Here is a 17,763-nt window from a genome sequence, read left to right as displayed (position 1 = left end):
TTGTTTCTAATTTATCTATTTTCCTCTAATTTTTAGTATCCCCTCTTTTGTGATGATTTTAGGTTTATTTATTTGTTGGCTTTCTTTTCATTAATCCTCTTTTTTCCTATTTTGTTAATATATGTTTTTATGGAAATTCTTCTTTAATCTGAGAACTACTTTAGCTGTACCACAGGAATTTTGTTATATTGGTTCATAATCAGAATTTTATATAATTTTTATATATAATTTTATGATTTGTTTTTTTATTCATTATTCACTTATTTATTTAGGATTATTTAGGATTTCATTGTTAAGTCTCCATTTGAGTTTTTTTGTTTGGGGCCCATGAATCATTATTATTTGTATTGAGTTATGTTCTGTAGAGTGTATAATCTATTTCTACCTTTTTATATTTGTTTGCTATAACTGTATCCCCTAATACATGATCAATTTTTGTAAAAATCCCTTGTGGTACCGAGAATTATATATATACATTCTTTTGCAGTCTCTTTTAACTCTAACTTAACTCTAATTTCTCCAGAATTTTATCTAGATCCACATTGTCCTGATCATTTGTCTTTCTTAGTTTTATCCAAAACTGAGAGAGTAATATCCCTTTCACTATTGTGTTACTAAGTCTTCTTGTAGCTTAGATAATGTTTATTAATTTGGAACCTAAGGAATTTGGGATATATATATAAGTTTATTATTGATATTGGTTTGTTATCTATGGTTCATTTCAGCCTAATGTAGTTTCCTTGTTTATTCCTTTTTATTTTTTGAATGTTTGTTCTTGCTTTGTCAGATAGCATAATTGCAACTCCTAGTTTTTTGAATATATTAATGCAAGATAATTTTTCCCACCCCCTCAGTTTTATTTTGTGTATGTGTAAGTTATGAGAGTTAGGTTTGTATTTTCTCCATTTGTCCCTAATATTATGTTTTTCATATTGTGATTTCCCCTCCCCCTTTTCTGCTATAAACACAGAGTCATGTCCTATCAGTTACTTTAGATTATTGTTTTTAAAGCACTATTTTCACTGGTTCTCTTCCCCTCACCCTTGACTCTCCCTTCTCTTTATTATACCATTCCCTTAGGGGTTTTATTAGCTCTTTTTTCTTATCTGCTTTTTTTTCTGGTTAAATAATTCTTCCTCCCTTCTTACTGAGAGGGGAAAAGGGAGGAAGAATTATATAACCTACAACTTTTCTCCTTCAACTAGTCCTGTTTGTTAATTCTTTAAATTTCCTTTTTTTCCAAAGATGCCTCTGTCACTCTCTTCATTCTCCCTCCTATCTTTTTGACTATTCCAGACTCTAATTCTTTGATTCATGCCCCTCCCCATAATTATCTAGTCTCATTCTCTGCCCTTCTCATACAATCAAAATTTCCAAGGTATTCATTCTGGGATCTATAGGCAGTTGCCATTACTGCCTTGCAAAGTTTGCCTCATAGATGCCTCTTTTCCACTGAATAATGCCAATTACTCCCAGAATAATGTCAATCCTTGCACATGTCAGAGATGCCCCTGCCCCATGGTAGCCCTCTCCCCAACTTGGTCCCTGATTATGCAAGCTGTCACTAATCTGTGCCCTCTTCTGCTTACTTTCCCATTCAGAATGTCTTTCTTAGTGCAAGCCTGGCTTCTTATTCAGATGCCAGTTTTCCCTGGGAGTTCAAATCCCCTCCCCACCAAAGTAAGACAAGTGGTCTTTTCAAGCATCAAATCCCTCAGACCACATTCATCTCAAGGTCCTCAAGGTCCATCAACTTTCACAGAACATCTCTTTACCACTAGGAGCATTTATCAGTGGAACACCTTCTCACTTCAAGGCAAAGCCTTCTTTTCTCCCCCTTTTTAAATCTTTTCTCTTTCCTCCCTCTCCCCCTGCATTTGCTTCTCTTCTAGAGACAACAAGAATCGCCATCTTCTCACTATAAGTCTTTGATTCGACATGGGCACATCACACATTTCCCTCTATTCCTCTACTTTCCTCACCCCTTTTCATGTAACCTTCCATTTTGTAATGTAGTCGTAACAAGAAACTAACCCCCCCCCCAAAAAAAACCCCCAAATCTCATTGATTCTTTTGTAGGAAGGGTTTCATCAGATTCAATCCATAATGCTCCTATTCATAATGTTCTTTACTGTTATCTCTACCAGATTTCTGCCTTCACTCCTGTCTCATTTAAAAAGAAACCTCTTAGTGGTGTCTCTGAAATTACTGGGTGGGTGGCTGGCTGTCGCTGTACTTGCTTGCTGCATTTATTCACCCCTCTTGCATTTCTGTTGTCTGGGGGTGATTGAGAAGCAGGTAATAATTTCAGTCTTGTTTTTCTTTCAAAGAGTGTTTCAAATATCTCTTTATTATTGGATGTCTATCTTTTTTTTCATTTATGGTTCAGCTCATTTCTATAGGGTAGATGCCCATGGTCTGCATCCTGAATTCTTTCTTTGGACTAAATTATCCCATTTCCTCCTATATTTTTTTTTTGTTGGAAATGGTCTTGTATTTGAATTTCCTTTCTTTTCTTTTTGAAGGTCTTTCTCCTGATCACTTTGAGAACTTGCTTCTGAACTGAATTGTTAAATTTAACCGTTATGTGTCTTGGAGGTTGGTTACAGTCTTGGTTTTTTTCTGGAGGCAATCTATGAATTTTTTTCAATTGATATTTCATTTTATATATTCAGATGTTCTGGGCAAACAGTTCTCTTATTATGTATTGAATTATGGTATTTGGGTTTTTCATCTTGTCATGTTTTTCTGGGAGATCTATGATCCTTAGTTGTCTCTAGGCATCCGACATAGATCACTGTTTTACTTGTAGGATGAACATATTTTCCTTTAATGTTGTTTTTTTCCTTCGTTTTCTCTAGATTGTCTTTTACTTTTGTTTGTTTACATTCCCAACCAATTGTTCTCTTTGATTTGATGAGACATATTATCATAGATTCCAGTTTTTCTATTCAGTCCATTATTTTTGCTATGCAGACCATAAATTCTATTCTTCTTATACTCATTTCTTTTTTGAAACAATCAAGAATATCATGCTGTGGTTCCATATTCTTTTGAAATTTCACTGGGTCCCCTGTTTAATCAGGTCATTTCCATGAGTTTTACAGTATTTATTTAGAGATGCCTGAATTCATTTATTAGGTCAACAAGCCACATTTCTTTTTTGTTTTTAGGTTTTTTATAAGGCAATGGGGTTAAGTGACTTGCCCAAGGCCACACAGCTGGGTAATTATTAAGTGTCTGAGGTTGGATTTGAACTCAGGTCCTCCTGATTCCAGGACTGGTGCTCTATCCACTGTGGCACCTAGCCACCCTCCCCCCCAACATTTTCTTTTGTTGTTATTTATCTATTTCTATTCAAGATCTCTGAGGTTTCTTCTAAGATCTTTGGTAATTTTGATTTTCCTCATCCACTTTCTCACTTCCTCATTCCCTCCCCTGTGATTCCCTTGGGGGCCAGATGGCAGAGTGTTTCAGCCCCTGCTGTGCAATTCATTGTTCACCAGACTTAGCTCTGATCTGGGGACAGAATTGACCTCAGCTGGGAGGATGCTGAACTCTTTCCCTCAAATTTAGTGGAGTGTTACAAACCTTTCATGCATAGTGTCCTGCCTTGAAATCCTATTCCATTCTCTCTATTGCTCAGTGCTTTGGCCTGACCCTGACAGTTCATAGAGTTGCCATATTAGAGCTATGGCATTGATCACTATAGTTTGGGTTTCTGAGCTTCTGGGAGAAGGGTGAGGTGGAGGAAGGTATCAAATTATTTTAAGCCTAGAAAAGTGTCTTACTCCTTTGCCTCAAGTTTTCTGCTCTTCTGAAAAGATGGATCTTAGCTCATTGTTCTTTTGTTTATTATATTGTTTTTTAAATTTTCTTTTAAATTACAGGTATTCTAGGACACTAGTGTCAAATGCAAATAGAAACAGGAGAAACCCTATCTAAGAACACCTGTGGATCAAATACTGACTTAGAAAACCATATATTAATATTATCTCTGTTTTATTTTCATTTAGTTTATTTTAGTAAATATTTCCCAGTTTCAGTTAATCTAGTTTGAGCAGCATTTGGGAATATGGTAAGCTTCATACAACCCATAGATCACATGTTTGACATCGCTTTTCTAGATCATTGAGACAGCTAAAGATGCTTTATCTTTATGCAGTTTCTGTTTGGGAGAAGTTTAAGAGATCTTGGACGTTAGAGAAAAATGACTCATCCTCTATCTTGCTGGTCACATAGCCTGGAAGTCTCTGTTTTATTCTATTCTGTTCGATATTTTAGATTCCATTTTATGAGACTGCTCTTCTAGTGTAGTGGGGAGGTCCAATCCCTGGCAGGTAGAGCCAGACATTGGGGTTTAAGTTATAGCTCAACCACTGACCCTCAGTGTGACCTCTCTCTATTCTCTTATCTGTAAAAAGGAGTTAATAAATTTTGTGAAACCTCACAGGGCTGTTGCAAAGTAAGCACTTTGTCCTTTGTAAAATTTAGAACTAAAGTATCTGAATAAATGTCAGTTATTCTTCTTCTAAACTTATGAGCTAGTCTCCTGTCCCTCCTCATTCTCCCTATTCAATCCAATTTTCTCTCGAACTTTATCCTTTCAAATTATGGTGGGTCAGGGAAAGGAGAAAAAATTCTTTAAGCTTATCACTTAAGAAGCCAGGAGGATTGTCCATTTTCTTTTTTTTTTTTAAGTTTTTTGCAAGACAATGGGATTAAGTGGCTTGCCCAAGGCCACACAGCTAGGTAATTATGAAGTGTCTGAGGTCGGATTTGAACTCAGCTTCTCCTGACTCCAGGACCGGTGCTCTATCCACTGCACCACCCAGCCACCCCTATTGATCCCATTTTCAAAGCCAGGCTTGGTTCATTGCTGGAGCAGCCCTACCACTCAGTGAGACCTTGAATGGAAATCCTAAATGAATTCCCTCAAATGGTACTAGCAGAAGATAGTGCCCATCCTGCTCCCTAAAGTTCAAAATCCCAGGAGTGACATAATTATAACAAAGGATATTATTATCAAATTACAGATTTAGAACTGGAAGAGACCCTACTAGTTATCAAGTTCAGCTCATTTTACAGTTCATTTTACATTTTGCATTTCAGTTCATTTTACAGATGAGGAAACAGGGAGGTGAATGATAATAAAACCTAGCATTGATATAGTACTTAACAAGTGTGATCTCATTTTATTCTATCAATAATCCTGGAAGCTAAGGGCTATTATCTCCGTTTTACTGTCGAGGAAATAGGCTGATTCAATGACTCAACTAGGATGATAAAGTCACTAAATGTTGGAGGTTGGATTTGAACTCAAATCTTCCTGACTTCTGGTCCACTCTTTTTATTACCTATACCCCCTAACTGCCTAGTCTCACAGCGTCTCATGGGAAATAGGCAAGATTTGAACTCAAGTCTTTCTGACTTGAAGTCTAGTGCTTCATGTGTTATTTCCTTTGATCCCTTCAATAATCCTAGGAAATAAGTGCTACAGATATTAGAACCCAGGTCTCTCTTCTCTCTCTCCTGTGTATGTACACCCTATACCAAAGCTCTAGATATAAGACTCCCCTTCCTGGCGGATTTGAATAAATGAATGCATGAATACTGTTTTGGAAGGGGAGGTCCAGTCTTCTTGAATCCTCCTCAGTACTCCAAACAGTGAGTTTGCAGAAGTTGGAGTTCTAGCTTCAAGAGGGAACATGGGAGAGGCCAAGCCCTCTTCAGGTTGCTAAGAGCAACAGTCAGTCTCCCTCATGTGCCTCTCCTCAACTTGGTACAATAGACTTAACCTTTTATAGTTGAACTCTAGAACTTTCTTGCTCCTTCATTCTGTCCTGCAAATATTCTGCTATGAATTCCTTGTTTTGTTTGCTATGATTTGGATAAATGGACTGGTATTAGATGAGGAAACAACCTTGGTTATAGAGCTTGGGGTCCCCCCCCCAATAATAATGACAAAAATCAGTTGATTGAACCTGACCATATCCCTCTACACTAATACTATATAAAGGAGCAGAGATATACTGCTAGCCTGGTATCCCCTTTCTTTAAGGAGAGCAGAGTGGACCCCAGCTTCCTGTTTTCCCTCCTGACTAGAATTAAAGTCTTCTTTGTCTACTCTGTCTCCCTTTGAGTCAATCACTCATCAGTCTCTTTACACAGGTGATCCTTCTTTATCCTCATTCCCTACAAGCCAGTTATCCAGACTGGAGGGCCAGAAATAAAGACTGTCTCCCAGGTGGATCATCTGGTTACCTTAAGTCAGATTATATTAGAAAAGGCAATCTCTCCCTCTCACTATCTCAAGAACCTCTAAGACCTTCTAGACAGGATTGGGGTTGAGATGCTGAAGACTGTTAAACTCAGGGGAATGAGGGACTGGACTCCTGAATCCTCTTTCTATAATAGTTCCACAGCTCTGGGCTGCCTTAGTAGTGTAAGTTGAGTCTGCCTGGTTTCCTTGTCCTTATGGAGGTAAGGACTGTTTTTCTCTTCTTGGGGCTCTCTAATTTCTCCTAAAATTTTGCCAGAAGCCCAGCAACCAGGGCTCAGTTTCCCATTGCCACCTCTTCTATGGTTAATCCTTTCTCCCTTGACCCACTGGAGGAAATCCATAGGGTGAAAAGACTTGCAATCTGCAATCCCATCAACATTGGGGTTTTTTAAGCCCCTCCCTCTTCAGCTGGACTCCAGTATTGCTGTTCCCCTAATTCCTCTGATGTTGAGCAACTGACACTGCCCCCTGGCCCCCACCCCAGCTAATCTGATAGGGAGATGAAAAGAGGTGAACTTCAAGCCAGAGCCCTGTCCCTATTATCCCCTCTCTAGTCCTCAAATTCTCTTCCTTAAGACCAACCACAGCCTTCCCAAACTGTTGCTCTGATCCTTCTTCTTAGGCTGATCAACCTAACCGAACCCCTTCTTGCCCTCAAACTGTTACTTCCCAGATCCCTTCCTTCAGATGAGCAGAGGCAACTTGACCATGCTGCCCCAACCCCACTCCCACCCGCCCTGGTGACCTGGATTCACTCATCTTCAGCAAGGATTCAAGTCTGAAGGAAGGGAGGTGCCTGCCTCCTAGTAGGAGCTTCTTCCCTGTACAATCTCCACAGCCCAAAGCTCAGGTTCCGTCTGTACATGTTCCTTGGTTGCATTCCAGGTCTGAACCCTCTCATTTCCTTAGAAACACTAGGCTTTCTCTCAGCAGGGTTGATTTGAAGGAGGGCCAAGTTGGATTGAGAGGAGGACAAGGATCCAGCCTGAATGACTCAAAGTCCAGAACACCCAATAATCCCAAACCTCCCAGTGTGAAGCTGGCCAGGGACAAGGAACCCCAATTCAGCACCACGGAGAGGGATAGACTGCTTTAGGATGACTCCCTTGGCTTACCCTATATCTAATTTGTAAACTCTTAAAGCCTGGGATTGTTTGTGTAAAAAAATCTGGATCAGGGGCAGCTAGGTGGTGCAGTGGATAGAGCACAGGCCCTGGAGTCAGGAGTACCTGAGTTCAAATGTGGCCTCTCAGACACTTAATAATCACCTAGCTGTGTGGCCTTGGGCAAGTCACTTAACCCCATTTGCCTTGCAAAAACAAACAAAAAAAAGGAAAAAATCTGGATCGGAATTACGATCTAGAAAAGGACCATCAGAACTGCTAACTTCTTGGGTATGTTGTAGGAGGGATTTGATACAATCTGAACCTAAGAATCCTTCCTACAACATACCCAAGAAGTTATCCATTCTGATGGCCACTTGCAGTATTTTTTCATTTCTTAAGAGCCAAAATTTTCTTTCTAACCACTAGGACACTTGAGAGAGGAGAACTTCCGCCTCCAGAGAGTTTATAAAATGTGTGTGTGTGTGTGTGTGCGCGCTCCAGCCTTCAAACATGGGCTCTCATCTCCCTCTAAGACCTTGGGCAAGTCATTGTTTCTTTAGGAGCCTTGATCTCTGAAGAGTGGGACCCAATACCAGGATCACAGAACGTAAATCAAGAAGGCATGGTAGAGATCTAGTCCTGCTCCCTTATTCTGACAGACGAGGAACTTAGGGAAAACCAGACAAGTTCGAAGGCCGTAGATTTAGAAATGGAGGGTCACTGATGCCAAGTGTACCCTTCCTTTGGAGATCTCAAGACTCGATCAAGGTCACCCCTATCTCAACCCAAAGGAATTAGAATCTTTGAATGTTAAGGGAAAGGGGCAGCCTTGAACCATCAGTCTTGGTGAGAACTTCATGGAAAACAGGCTACTGGAGGTATAGAGCTCAAGGATCCAGAACAGAGACACTGACAAGCCACTCAGTTATAAATACACTGTTTGGTGAGGGGCCTTGTTAGAGGAGAGAAGGATCGTTCTGTACACAGATGATCAATATTAATAGACACTAATTGACCAGACTGGACAGAGACAGAGACAGACACAGACATCTTGTACTGCCCCTCACCCGCCCAGCAGAGCATGGCACAGGGAGCCCCTCAATCATGTCCTGGGTTCAGTAACACTTGGTCAACAGGCGGGGTTGGCTGGCGAGGGGCAGGTCCTCAGTTGGGAAGGGGTGCCAAGTGCCAGTCAATGCCCTCAGCGCAAGAAGAGGGGCATCCTGGAATGGGTACTTGTGGCTTGAAGTCCCTGGGAGAGGCCGAGGTGGGCATACCAGTCTCCTCACACATCACTCAGGGCCTGGAATAAGAGAATAAAGAGGGTCATGGGAAGGTAGTGGAAACTGTCGGAATCTGCCTAGGGGAAGGAGGTGGGCATCTTTCCTTTCAGGTCAACTGAAATTTGGAAATAGAAGGGACTTAAAAGGGCACCTGTCCAGTCCAATCCCCTCATTTACTGGTCCAAGGTCCCTCAGGGAAGTCAGTGGCAGAGAGAATTTGAACTCAGACCCTGTGACTACAGGTTGCTGCTCCAGGGTACCCCAGCTATTACCTTGCGGGCAAACTCAGGCAGCACAAAGGCCGCGCGGTGGATGTCTGAGTTGTAGTACTTGAGGTTCATTTTCTCTACTTGTTCCTGGGTCAGCTGCTGCACTGGCTCCCGGAAGTTAGTGCTCTGAGTGGGACAAAGAACAGCATGTTTAGGCTCTCGGGCCTCTATCTCCAGAAGACCCACACTGCCTAGTCTAGCTCCTTACACTCCATGGAAACCAAGATCTGATACTTGGGGTAAATGGGGGAAAGGCCACAGTGTAAGCAACTCATTCAATCCCTGAACTTTTTGGAGATGCGGAAACTAAGGTAGTTGGAAGCCCCCATGTATTATGGGAGTAGAGGGTGTACATGGCTCTAGAAGGTTAAGGAGTCTGGGGTGATCTGGAAGGGAATGGGAGACTGAGGTGAAGAGGAGAGATAGGAGTGAGGAGAAGGTAGAAGATGGAAAGGGGCAGGAAGAAGCTAAGATGCAAAGGAAGCTGGGGGTGATCCATAGCCAGAGAACTTGGGGGGGGGGGTGCCAGAACCAGGCTGCCTGCCTGACCTCATTTTATAGAGGAGGAAATGATAATAATTTTTTTTTAAGGCAGTGGGGTTAAGTAACTTGCCCAAGGTCACACAGCTGGGTAATTATTAAGTGTCTGAGGCCGTATTTGAACTCGGGTCCTCCTGACTGCAGGAAAGGTGCTCTATCTACTATGCCACCTGGTTGTCTTGGAAATGGTAATTTAAAACAATTTACTAAAGATCATACAGGATTCTGGCCAGTTTCCAGCCCAGCTGAATCTCGTGTTCTTCTGGCACAATCTCACTGTTGGGGACTGGCTTCCTAGCATTGACACGCAGGCCCAGAGAAAGCAGGCAACTTGTCCAAAGTCACACAGCTGGCTAGTGAAGGTTCCCAGGCCCCCTGCTCTCTGCCTTTCCATATCCATGCCCCAATAACAGCAAGTTTTTTCTATTTTTCCTGAGTCCTCCCCTCTCTACTGACTGACCTCCCAAGATGACCCAGGATGGCTGAGAAGACTCACCGAGGTCTTGCTGCAGAGCATGAAGCCAATCTGGCCGCTGGGGTAGGTGGGGATGGTACAGTAGGCATATTCCACAACAGGGAACAGAGACTTGCAGAAGTGTCGCATCTCCTTGATGAGGTCCAGATGCAACCATTGGCACTCACCTGGGGGATGGTGGGGGGGAAGTGAGATGGATTCCCTTGGGGATGGGAGGAAAGGAAGGAATGCTGGGGATGGGGTAGGGAATGAGATGAGCTCCCTTGGAGGGTGGGAGCAGAGGGAATGTTGGGGTGATCATCTGGAGGATGGTGGAGGGGAAGTGAGATGAGCCTACTTGGAAAGGTGGGAGGAGAGGAGGGAAGAGGAAGGGATATTGGGGTGGTTACTTGAGGGACTGTGGGTAAAGGGAGGTCATCTGGTAATGGGGAAAAGCAGAGAAGTCACCTCATCAAGGAGAGCTCACCCAGACCATGCTGGGACTATAGTTATCCCACCAATGCTCCCCTCTTCCCAACACTGGTTCTTCCCTGAGGAACATGACTACCAAGTACCTGAGATAAAATTTGAACTTAGGGTTTCCCGAATCCAAGGCCAGCACCCCAACCACTACACTGAACATTAACCTTGCCCATGGGAGGAATGTATTGTGTAGATAGTGAGGTTTTGTAGAGCAACATAAATTGTGTTAAAACACAATTTACAAAGAGGGTGACCTTCTTCAGGAGCTCACCCTGACAGCAGAGGATCCCATCATCCTTCAGCGCTGTCTTCATCAGTTGGTAATAAGACTCTTTGAACAAACTCTCAGCAGGACCTGGGCAGAGGAGAGAAGCCACAGAGATGCCCCAACCCTGCCAGGACCTACCTAGGACTGGGGAAGATGGGGAGACAAAGGGGGTGCACTCCAGGATTCTGGTTGGCCAGGACTTTGTATCCTCACTGCCCCCTCCTCTCACTGTGGAGGCAATGAGGATTGGAGGAGGGAGGGATGAGACTGCCCTGGGGAAAGGGAAGAGAGGCCAAGGTCTCCTGAGCAAGGCCAAGAACAGGATAACACCAGAGGCCTGAGGGGAGTGGGGAGAGGTCAGCTAGGAGGAAGGAGGCTGCAAAGGCTAAAACTGCTTCTCTGGGCCTCAGCTTCCCAACTGCAAATAGAGCTATGTTCTTGGCCAGGGATCACCCTGACCACTCCTGTCCCTTCCCCAGGCTATGAGGAGCCCTATGGGAGGTGATGAATCTGGGAGCATTGCCATTTCTGGACAGACTTCTCAGTTGGGGAGAAACAAGGCCTGCTTCTTCTGCTCACCCATGGGGTCTGAGGAGTCCGTGATGATGACATCAAAGGCGTCTTGGTTCTGCTGCATGAATTCAAATCCATCTCTAACATGCAAGGTCAGCTTCGGACTGGAGTAGCCCACGGCCATGCCCGGCAAGTATTTCTTAGAGACCCGGATCACGTCCTGAGATATGGGGCAGGAACTCAGTGGCCCACAGTGCTCCTGGGGGGGGGGGGCCCTAGCACCCCACCCGCTCTCACCACTTCAGAGGATTCCAGTCCAGAAGCATTGATTAAACCAATTCTCTGGGCCAGGTAAGTGCTGGCAACACAAGGGCTCCAATGAAAGAGGAAGCCCCCCACCCCCACAGCCAACATGCTACTGTTGTGTACATACATGCACACGTGAATCATTGCAAAAATAGAAAATAAGCAGCAAGCAATTTCTGAGGGAGGAGAACTCTCCCCCAGGCAGGGGGCAGGAAGAGATCCAGATAAACCAGATGCTCCAGAAGCATTGATTACAGCTTCCTATGGGCCAGGCTAGGTGGGATTCAAAGATGGATGGGAACCAGTCCCTGACTTCAAGGGGCTTTCATTCAGGGACAGGGGGTGGGAGGGGGAAGCTGCAATACACCTCAGGACACACAGACCCTGGGTAAAGTGGTTATTGTACAAGCTCTCACACTTCTTAATGGATGACAGCATCTCCAAGGATCTTCAAAATACCCTCAGAGGCAGATGAGTTTACCCCCATTTTACAGGAAACCTCAGGTCGGGTAGGTGAAGCAGTTGGCCCCAGAGTCCCACAGTCAGTGTGTGTGTGTGTGTGTGTGTGTGTGTGTGTGTGTGGCAGGATTCAAACTCAGCCCTTCCTGAGTTCAAGTCTGGCATGGTGGCCACTAGGACCCATGGTTGCCTCAAGTGAATAGAAGCTTGTTTCTGGAAGAGGGTGGATGTGCTTGGAATCAGGGAGAGGAACAGGAAATAGCAAAAAGCCAAGAATATTTCTGTTCTCTGAAGGGGGGTGGAGGGGTCGGTCTGGCTGAAATCCAGAGGGTTCCAATTCAATGGGAGTTGCTAAGGAGTGGGGCTAGGTTGGGAGATCAGGGCTTGATGAATCCAAACCCCAGCATGTTTTCAATTCTCAAATCCATGGCAGAAAAAATAGTAGACTATTTAGGTCCATTTCCTGCTCCCTGCCCACCCAGCTCATGGATCTGCCACTATCTAGCTCCATCTGATGCTAGAGGCTTCAGGCCAGGCCCATCCCAGGATTAGAAGATGATCAAAAATTCAGAGGAAAGGATTAGAGCTGACTCATTCTCTCCAACTCCCAAGGATCTAGGCAAGCTAGTTTTTTGGGAGGGAAAAACTCCCAATCCCTAGGTGACCATTTCTACTGGTTCTAATCTTAGACTCAGGAGAACATAAATTTCACCTCTGACCTGAGTGACCTGGGCAAACTTTTCTAGATCACATTCCCTTTTGGCAAATGTGTCTGAGAAAGCAGCAAGGAAAGTAAAACAAGCTTAGTACAATCAATTCCTCCACCCCTGAAGTGATTATGGACACAAAGGATCATAGGGGAGGTTCCAAATTACTCCAGGATAGTGGACAAAGAAAGAATTGAGTAATCTTAAGATTTTAGCTTTTTTTTTTTTATTTTAAGTAGAGCTACTCAGGAAGACCCAAGTTCAAATCTGGTCTCAGACTTGTTATGTGACCCTAGGCAAGTCATTTCACCCTGTTTGCCTCAGTTTCCTTATCTGTAAAATGAGCTGGAGAAAGTACTGCAAATCACTCCAAGATCTTTGCCAAAAAAACCCCCAAATGGGAACACAGCGTCAGAGAGGATTGAAACAACCAAAGCACAATATTTTCTAAAGACTCCAGAACTTCTCTAACTACTGAGCCACCTAATCATAAGCTTAATTGGATCTAGTGCTCCACTTGATATCTTACCTTGTCTCCCCTGTACCCTGTGACCTAGCACTTGTAGAAACACATAGACTTTGTTGAGTGGTAGAAAAAAAAGTTTCTGGTCCAAGGGAGAGGGTTGGGGCAAGTCCCATGGCTTATGGTGGTTCAGTACCCCAAAGGGATAGACTAAGAGAGGGAAGAAAGATATCAAGATTTTGTGACTGGCTCACTTTTCTTCTGGGAAGACTTACCTCATCAATCTCACACTGGACCACAGACTCCACAGAGGGATGCTTCACTACTTCCCGAAGGACGCCCCCGTCCCCACCACCAATGATTAGCACCTAGTGAGGGAGGCACAAAACAGGGAAAGGGGACAAATGCGTCTTCATGGGCCAAGAGCCTAGGAACATAAGGGGTTGAGTCTTCTTATATCCATCCTGTAGCCAGGGAACAGATGCCTTATTTTGACTATCTCCTCTCAAGAGGCAGGCTCACTTGGCTAGTCAGGCCCAGGGGTTCAAATCCATCCCACACCCAGAACATAGGAAGGCAGCTGCTTCTAGGGGTAGCCTGGCCCCTCCAATCAGTTGGGATCTTATTTTACTGACTCACCCCGCCCCCCTCCAAGGCAATGAGTCAGGAGGGCTCCAGAAGAAGCAACCTAACCCTGGAGGGAAGGTGCTGATACCTCCTGAGTAGGTAGGTGCTCAGGAACCTGGCCAAGATTAAGGTCCCGCCTAGGTCCCATTCATTCAGTAGTTCTGGTGAAGCCCTGGCCTGGGAGACAAGGGCGTTTCCATTTCTGGTCTGGATCCCATCTCTACCATTTCCTACCCATGTGACCCTCAGCACACCTCTAAGCCTTGAATTTCTGTTTCCTCATCTGCAAAATGACTGGCCAGAGCACAGGACCCACACTAACAGAGAAGTGGGAGTCACAGAGTGTGGACCAAGACAGTATTGCTGGTGATGACCAGGGCAAGAATTGCTTTTGCTTGACAAAGTTTTTGTGCTTTTCTTTTTCTCCAAGGAGGTGGAGGTAAGATTTGTTCATTTAAAAAAGCAAAACAAAACCCAACAACCCCAAGAAGATTGGATCAATCTTTAAAGTGCCTTCCAGGCCTAAATCTGTGCTCCTGATGGATTGGGGATTCTTTTACATATCAATCAGACTGAGGTCCTTTCTGGCTCTCAGCTTCCCTGAGGTCTAATCCCATTCATTTTATGGAAAAGAAAATGAGGCCCAGAGAGTGACCTGAGGTTAACACAGCCAAACACCTCTAAGAACTGGGTCTAGAACCTAGCTAGAACTCCTCTGGACAAAATACCTCGCTCTGCAACCTCCTTGTGGAAGTGCATTTCTCATCTAACTTTGTTTCCTCCAGTGTAAAAAAAAAAAAGGGGGGGGGGTGATTTTTCAAGGTCTCTTGGAAATGTGTAGCACACCTGCTGCCAGGCCCTATCCATATTCCCAGAGAAGAATGTTCCACATATGGTTCCCCCATTCCATTTTCCTTCTCATTAGTGACTGACTTTGGCAGTTGGTCTCCCTTTGGGCAGCCATGGCAGCATGGCCTCTTGGAGTGGAGGTGGAAGGAGCTGTAGCTCTCAAATCTTCTTTAGCTTCCTTTTCTGTGTAATCTTCCCTATTAGAAGGTAAGCTCCTTGAGGGCAGACCTAGTCTTTCTTTGTACTCAGTATTGGACCTGGTAGACATTAAGCACTCAATAGAGGACCAATGCAATTTTTCTTGAGCTTCAAGTACAACCAAGTTACACATGGGAAAGACAGAAATGCTTCTTAGGGAACCCTGAAGTTCTGAAACAACACAAGGAGGAGGCTAGCCTGGCAATTCCAGTGTGATGCCATTCCCCAAAGCTTCATTAAGAGGCAGAGAATTCAGGAGGTGAAGGTCCTCTTTGCCCCCATGAGACCAGAGCTGGCATAGGGCTTTCACTTCAGAGTGACACAGCCTCGGAAGGAAGGACATTAGTGGCACCCACCAGAGGAGAGTGAGCACAAGTATTTATTGAGCTCCTGAGGGGACATGCCGAGACCATACCATGTGACTGGAGCTGGGGATAGTGATCCTACAGAAGAGAAGACTGTGGGAGGCATCCTCAAGGATTGGGAAGGGTCCTTATAAGGAAGACCTGACCTCTTTGGACCCCAAGGAACAGCAGCAGGCTACAGGTACATCAATTTAAACTCGATACCAGTTCTCCCTATGCCCCCCCCCCCCCACTATAGTATAACCAAATGCTTCAGGAGATAGTCTCCGCCCCCCCCACTGGGTCACAAAGACTATCTGGTTGGGCCCATTTCATGTTCAACAAAATGAAATCCAGAGAGCTTAAGGAATTTGCCTAAGGTCACACAGGTAGTGAACAGCAGAGCCAAGATTTGAACCAGGGTTGGCTCAATTTCTCCCCTGTATCTCAAGCAGAGGCTGGGGCATCCTTTGGTGGGCAGGCACAGGTTGGCTCTGAGATCTTAAACCCTGAGCTAGGATAGACATCAAAGACCCCAGAAGAAAGAAAAATTCTCAAGTAAACACAGAGTAAGGAGTTTGCTAGCCCTGCCACTTCCTACCTCTATGACATGAGACAAATCACTTAAAATCTCTGTGGTTCAGGTTCCTCCTGTTAAAGGAGTAGATGATCACCGAGATCTTTTCTAACTACATCAATGACCCCACGACCTATCATTCCCCTATGAGGATCCAAGGAGGCTAAACTAACTTTTCATCTGGAAAGAATGGAGTGGCTCTTTCTGCTCTAGGCATAGTGTCCCATCCACCCCCCTTCATCTCATATAAGGAGTGTCTCTGAGAAATTCATGTCCCTGCTTGGATTCCCCATACCTAATGTTGGCCTTTTTCATCTATCTGGAGGACAGGGTGAGTGGCCCCAGAAATCGGACTTTAGGGCCTGGTCACAGGGGCAGTAAGTTAGACTGTAAAACTGGGTTTTAAGCCTTCCCAAAGAGGTTCAAAACCACCCTGAGCTGGTTGGGGAGAATTCCCAAGATCATGGAGTCACAGAATGTCAGAGCTGGAGGAACTTTAGACAGAAGGGTCCAATCCTATTCAAAGAAAGTGACCCAGTGTGATGAAGAGCACACTGGAAGTGAGAAACTGGGAAGGAAATGGAGAGATGGTCCTCTTTGCTGTTAACTCTACCCTCACTCCCTACCCCACAAAAGGCCTCTTGCATAGTGTCTCTTACCTTTCGTGGGCTGGGATGGCTGCAGAGGGGCAGGTTGGCAATCATCTCCTGGTACGAGAATTCATCCCTCTCTGTGCATTGGATGACTCCATCCAGGACCAGGACATTGCCATAGGTCTTGCTGTAGAAGCCCCCCACCCCAAGGAGAGAGGGTGTCAGGGATCACAGAGGCAGCTCGGTGCCACGTAGAAAGCAGACCCTATCTTCTCCCGCCCCCCCAAAGACAATGAATTCACTTCCCTGGGAGAGTTTTGACAAACAGCTGCCAGCTGGTCCTCAGGCCAGACCAGTAAACGTGGCATGCCCGAAGCCGCGTGGGCCTGGACTACAAGCTAGTAGATGAGTTCTGTGTCTCGAGCCCCTGGGCTCTCTCCACTGCCTATCTTCTCCCCATCTCCCAAAGCCTGCCTGATCTGGAGAAGCAAAGCAACCCTGCGGGGGATGGCTTTCAAAAAGTGACCCTGAATAGGGAAGAGATAAGAGATGGGGGGAGGGGGCGGAGAGAAAATGCAGAAAGAAAATGAAGGGACTGTATAGAAAGTAGTCTATGGAGAAGAGAGAGGGAACCGGGATGGTGGGAAGTGAGGGGACCTAGAGCCGATTGTGACTGAGATTCCTGGAAAGGGGACCGGTGGGGGGTGGGGATGGCAGCGTTGGACCAGAGCTAAGAAGAGTCCGAACAAGTGAGATCAGAAAATGGAAGGAGGAGAGAGCCGGGATGAGGAAGGGTCCCGCGGGCCTGGGGAGCCCCCAGCCAAGAAGCCCCCCAAAGGCTAAGGAGGAAACATGGTGCGGACGGGCTGGGGAGGGCAGGGGCAGGAGGTGGTGGAGGGTCCTGCCAGGCGGAGGGCTGCGAGCAGGCCGGAGCCAGGCGGGGGCTGGGGCAGGTGGGCGCCGGGCGCGGGGAGGGCCGCAGGGGGCCGCGGTACCTGCGGAAGACCAGGATCTCCTGGTAGCGGGAGCGCTGGTGGTGGAGCAGCTCGTCCACCTGCAGGGACATGGCCTGGCCCGGCCACAGGCTGCACGTCTCCCGGAACCAGCCCTCGCGGATGGCGGGGGGCCCGGGCTCCATGGCGGGGCCGGGGGACGCACAGGCCGCGGCGGCCGCAGCACAACGGGGCCAGCAGCGCCCGCCCGTCCGCCCTCCCGCCAGCCCGCGCCGCAGCCTAACCCGGGGGCCCGGCCGGGGCCGCGTTCGGCCGAGGAGGCGGGGCGAGCGGGGCCGGGGGCGGAGCCGGCCTCCGCCAATGGCCGCCGGGCGCCCGGCGCCCGGCCCAATCGGCGCATCCAGCAGCGGCTCGGGCCCCGCGCGCGCTCATTGGTCCGCGGGCCCGCACCCGGCCGCCTAGTGGCTGGGGCGGGCTGTCCGTCAGCG

At 46.1% G+C, this 17,763-nt stretch overlaps 1 protein-coding gene across 1 annotated transcript; it reads right to left on the bottom strand.

Annotated features, from left to right (window-relative positions):
- Positions 1-8,310: 8,310 nt before the first annotated feature.
- SRM (spermidine synthase) lies at positions 8,311-17,491 on the bottom strand. The gene is made up of 8 exons (XM_074218468.1): positions 17,318-17,491; positions 16,389-16,509; positions 13,410-13,502; positions 11,266-11,419; positions 10,690-10,773; positions 9,978-10,123; positions 8,945-9,067; positions 8,311-8,692 (listed from the first exon to the last, which is right to left on the bottom strand). The coding sequence occupies exons 1-8, from the start codon at positions 17,458-17,460 to the stop codon at positions 8,675-8,677; spliced, it is 882 nt and encodes a 293-aa protein (XP_074074569.1). The 5' UTR covers positions 17,461-17,491; the 3' UTR covers positions 8,311-8,674.
- Positions 17,492-17,763: the final 272 nt, after the last annotated feature.

The sequence above is a fragment of the Macrotis lagotis genome, chromosome 1 (genome assembly GCF_037893015.1).
Source record: "Macrotis lagotis isolate mMagLag1 chromosome 1, bilby.v1.9.chrom.fasta, whole genome shotgun sequence".
Taxonomy (NCBI): domain Eukaryota; kingdom Metazoa; phylum Chordata; class Mammalia; order Peramelemorphia; family Peramelidae; genus Macrotis; species Macrotis lagotis.
Note: the sequence above shows the minus strand (reverse complement) of the source record. Positions and strands in the feature narration are given on the sequence as shown.

Bases quoted from the DNA above. Each gene is read 5' to 3' on its own strand.
- SRM (XM_074218468.1), bottom strand. From the start codon at position 17,460: ATGGAGCCCGGGCCCCCCGCCATCCGCGAGGGCTGGTTCCGGGAGACG. The intron at 16,510-17,317 runs GTACCGCGGCCC...GGGCTTCTACAG, and splicing joins GAGATCCTGGTCTTCCGCAG to CAAGACCTATGGCAATGTCC. The intron at 10,124-10,689 runs GTGAGCTCCTGA...ACCATCCCCCAG, and splicing joins TGGGATCCTCTGCTGTCAGG to GTGAGTGCCAATGGTTGCAT.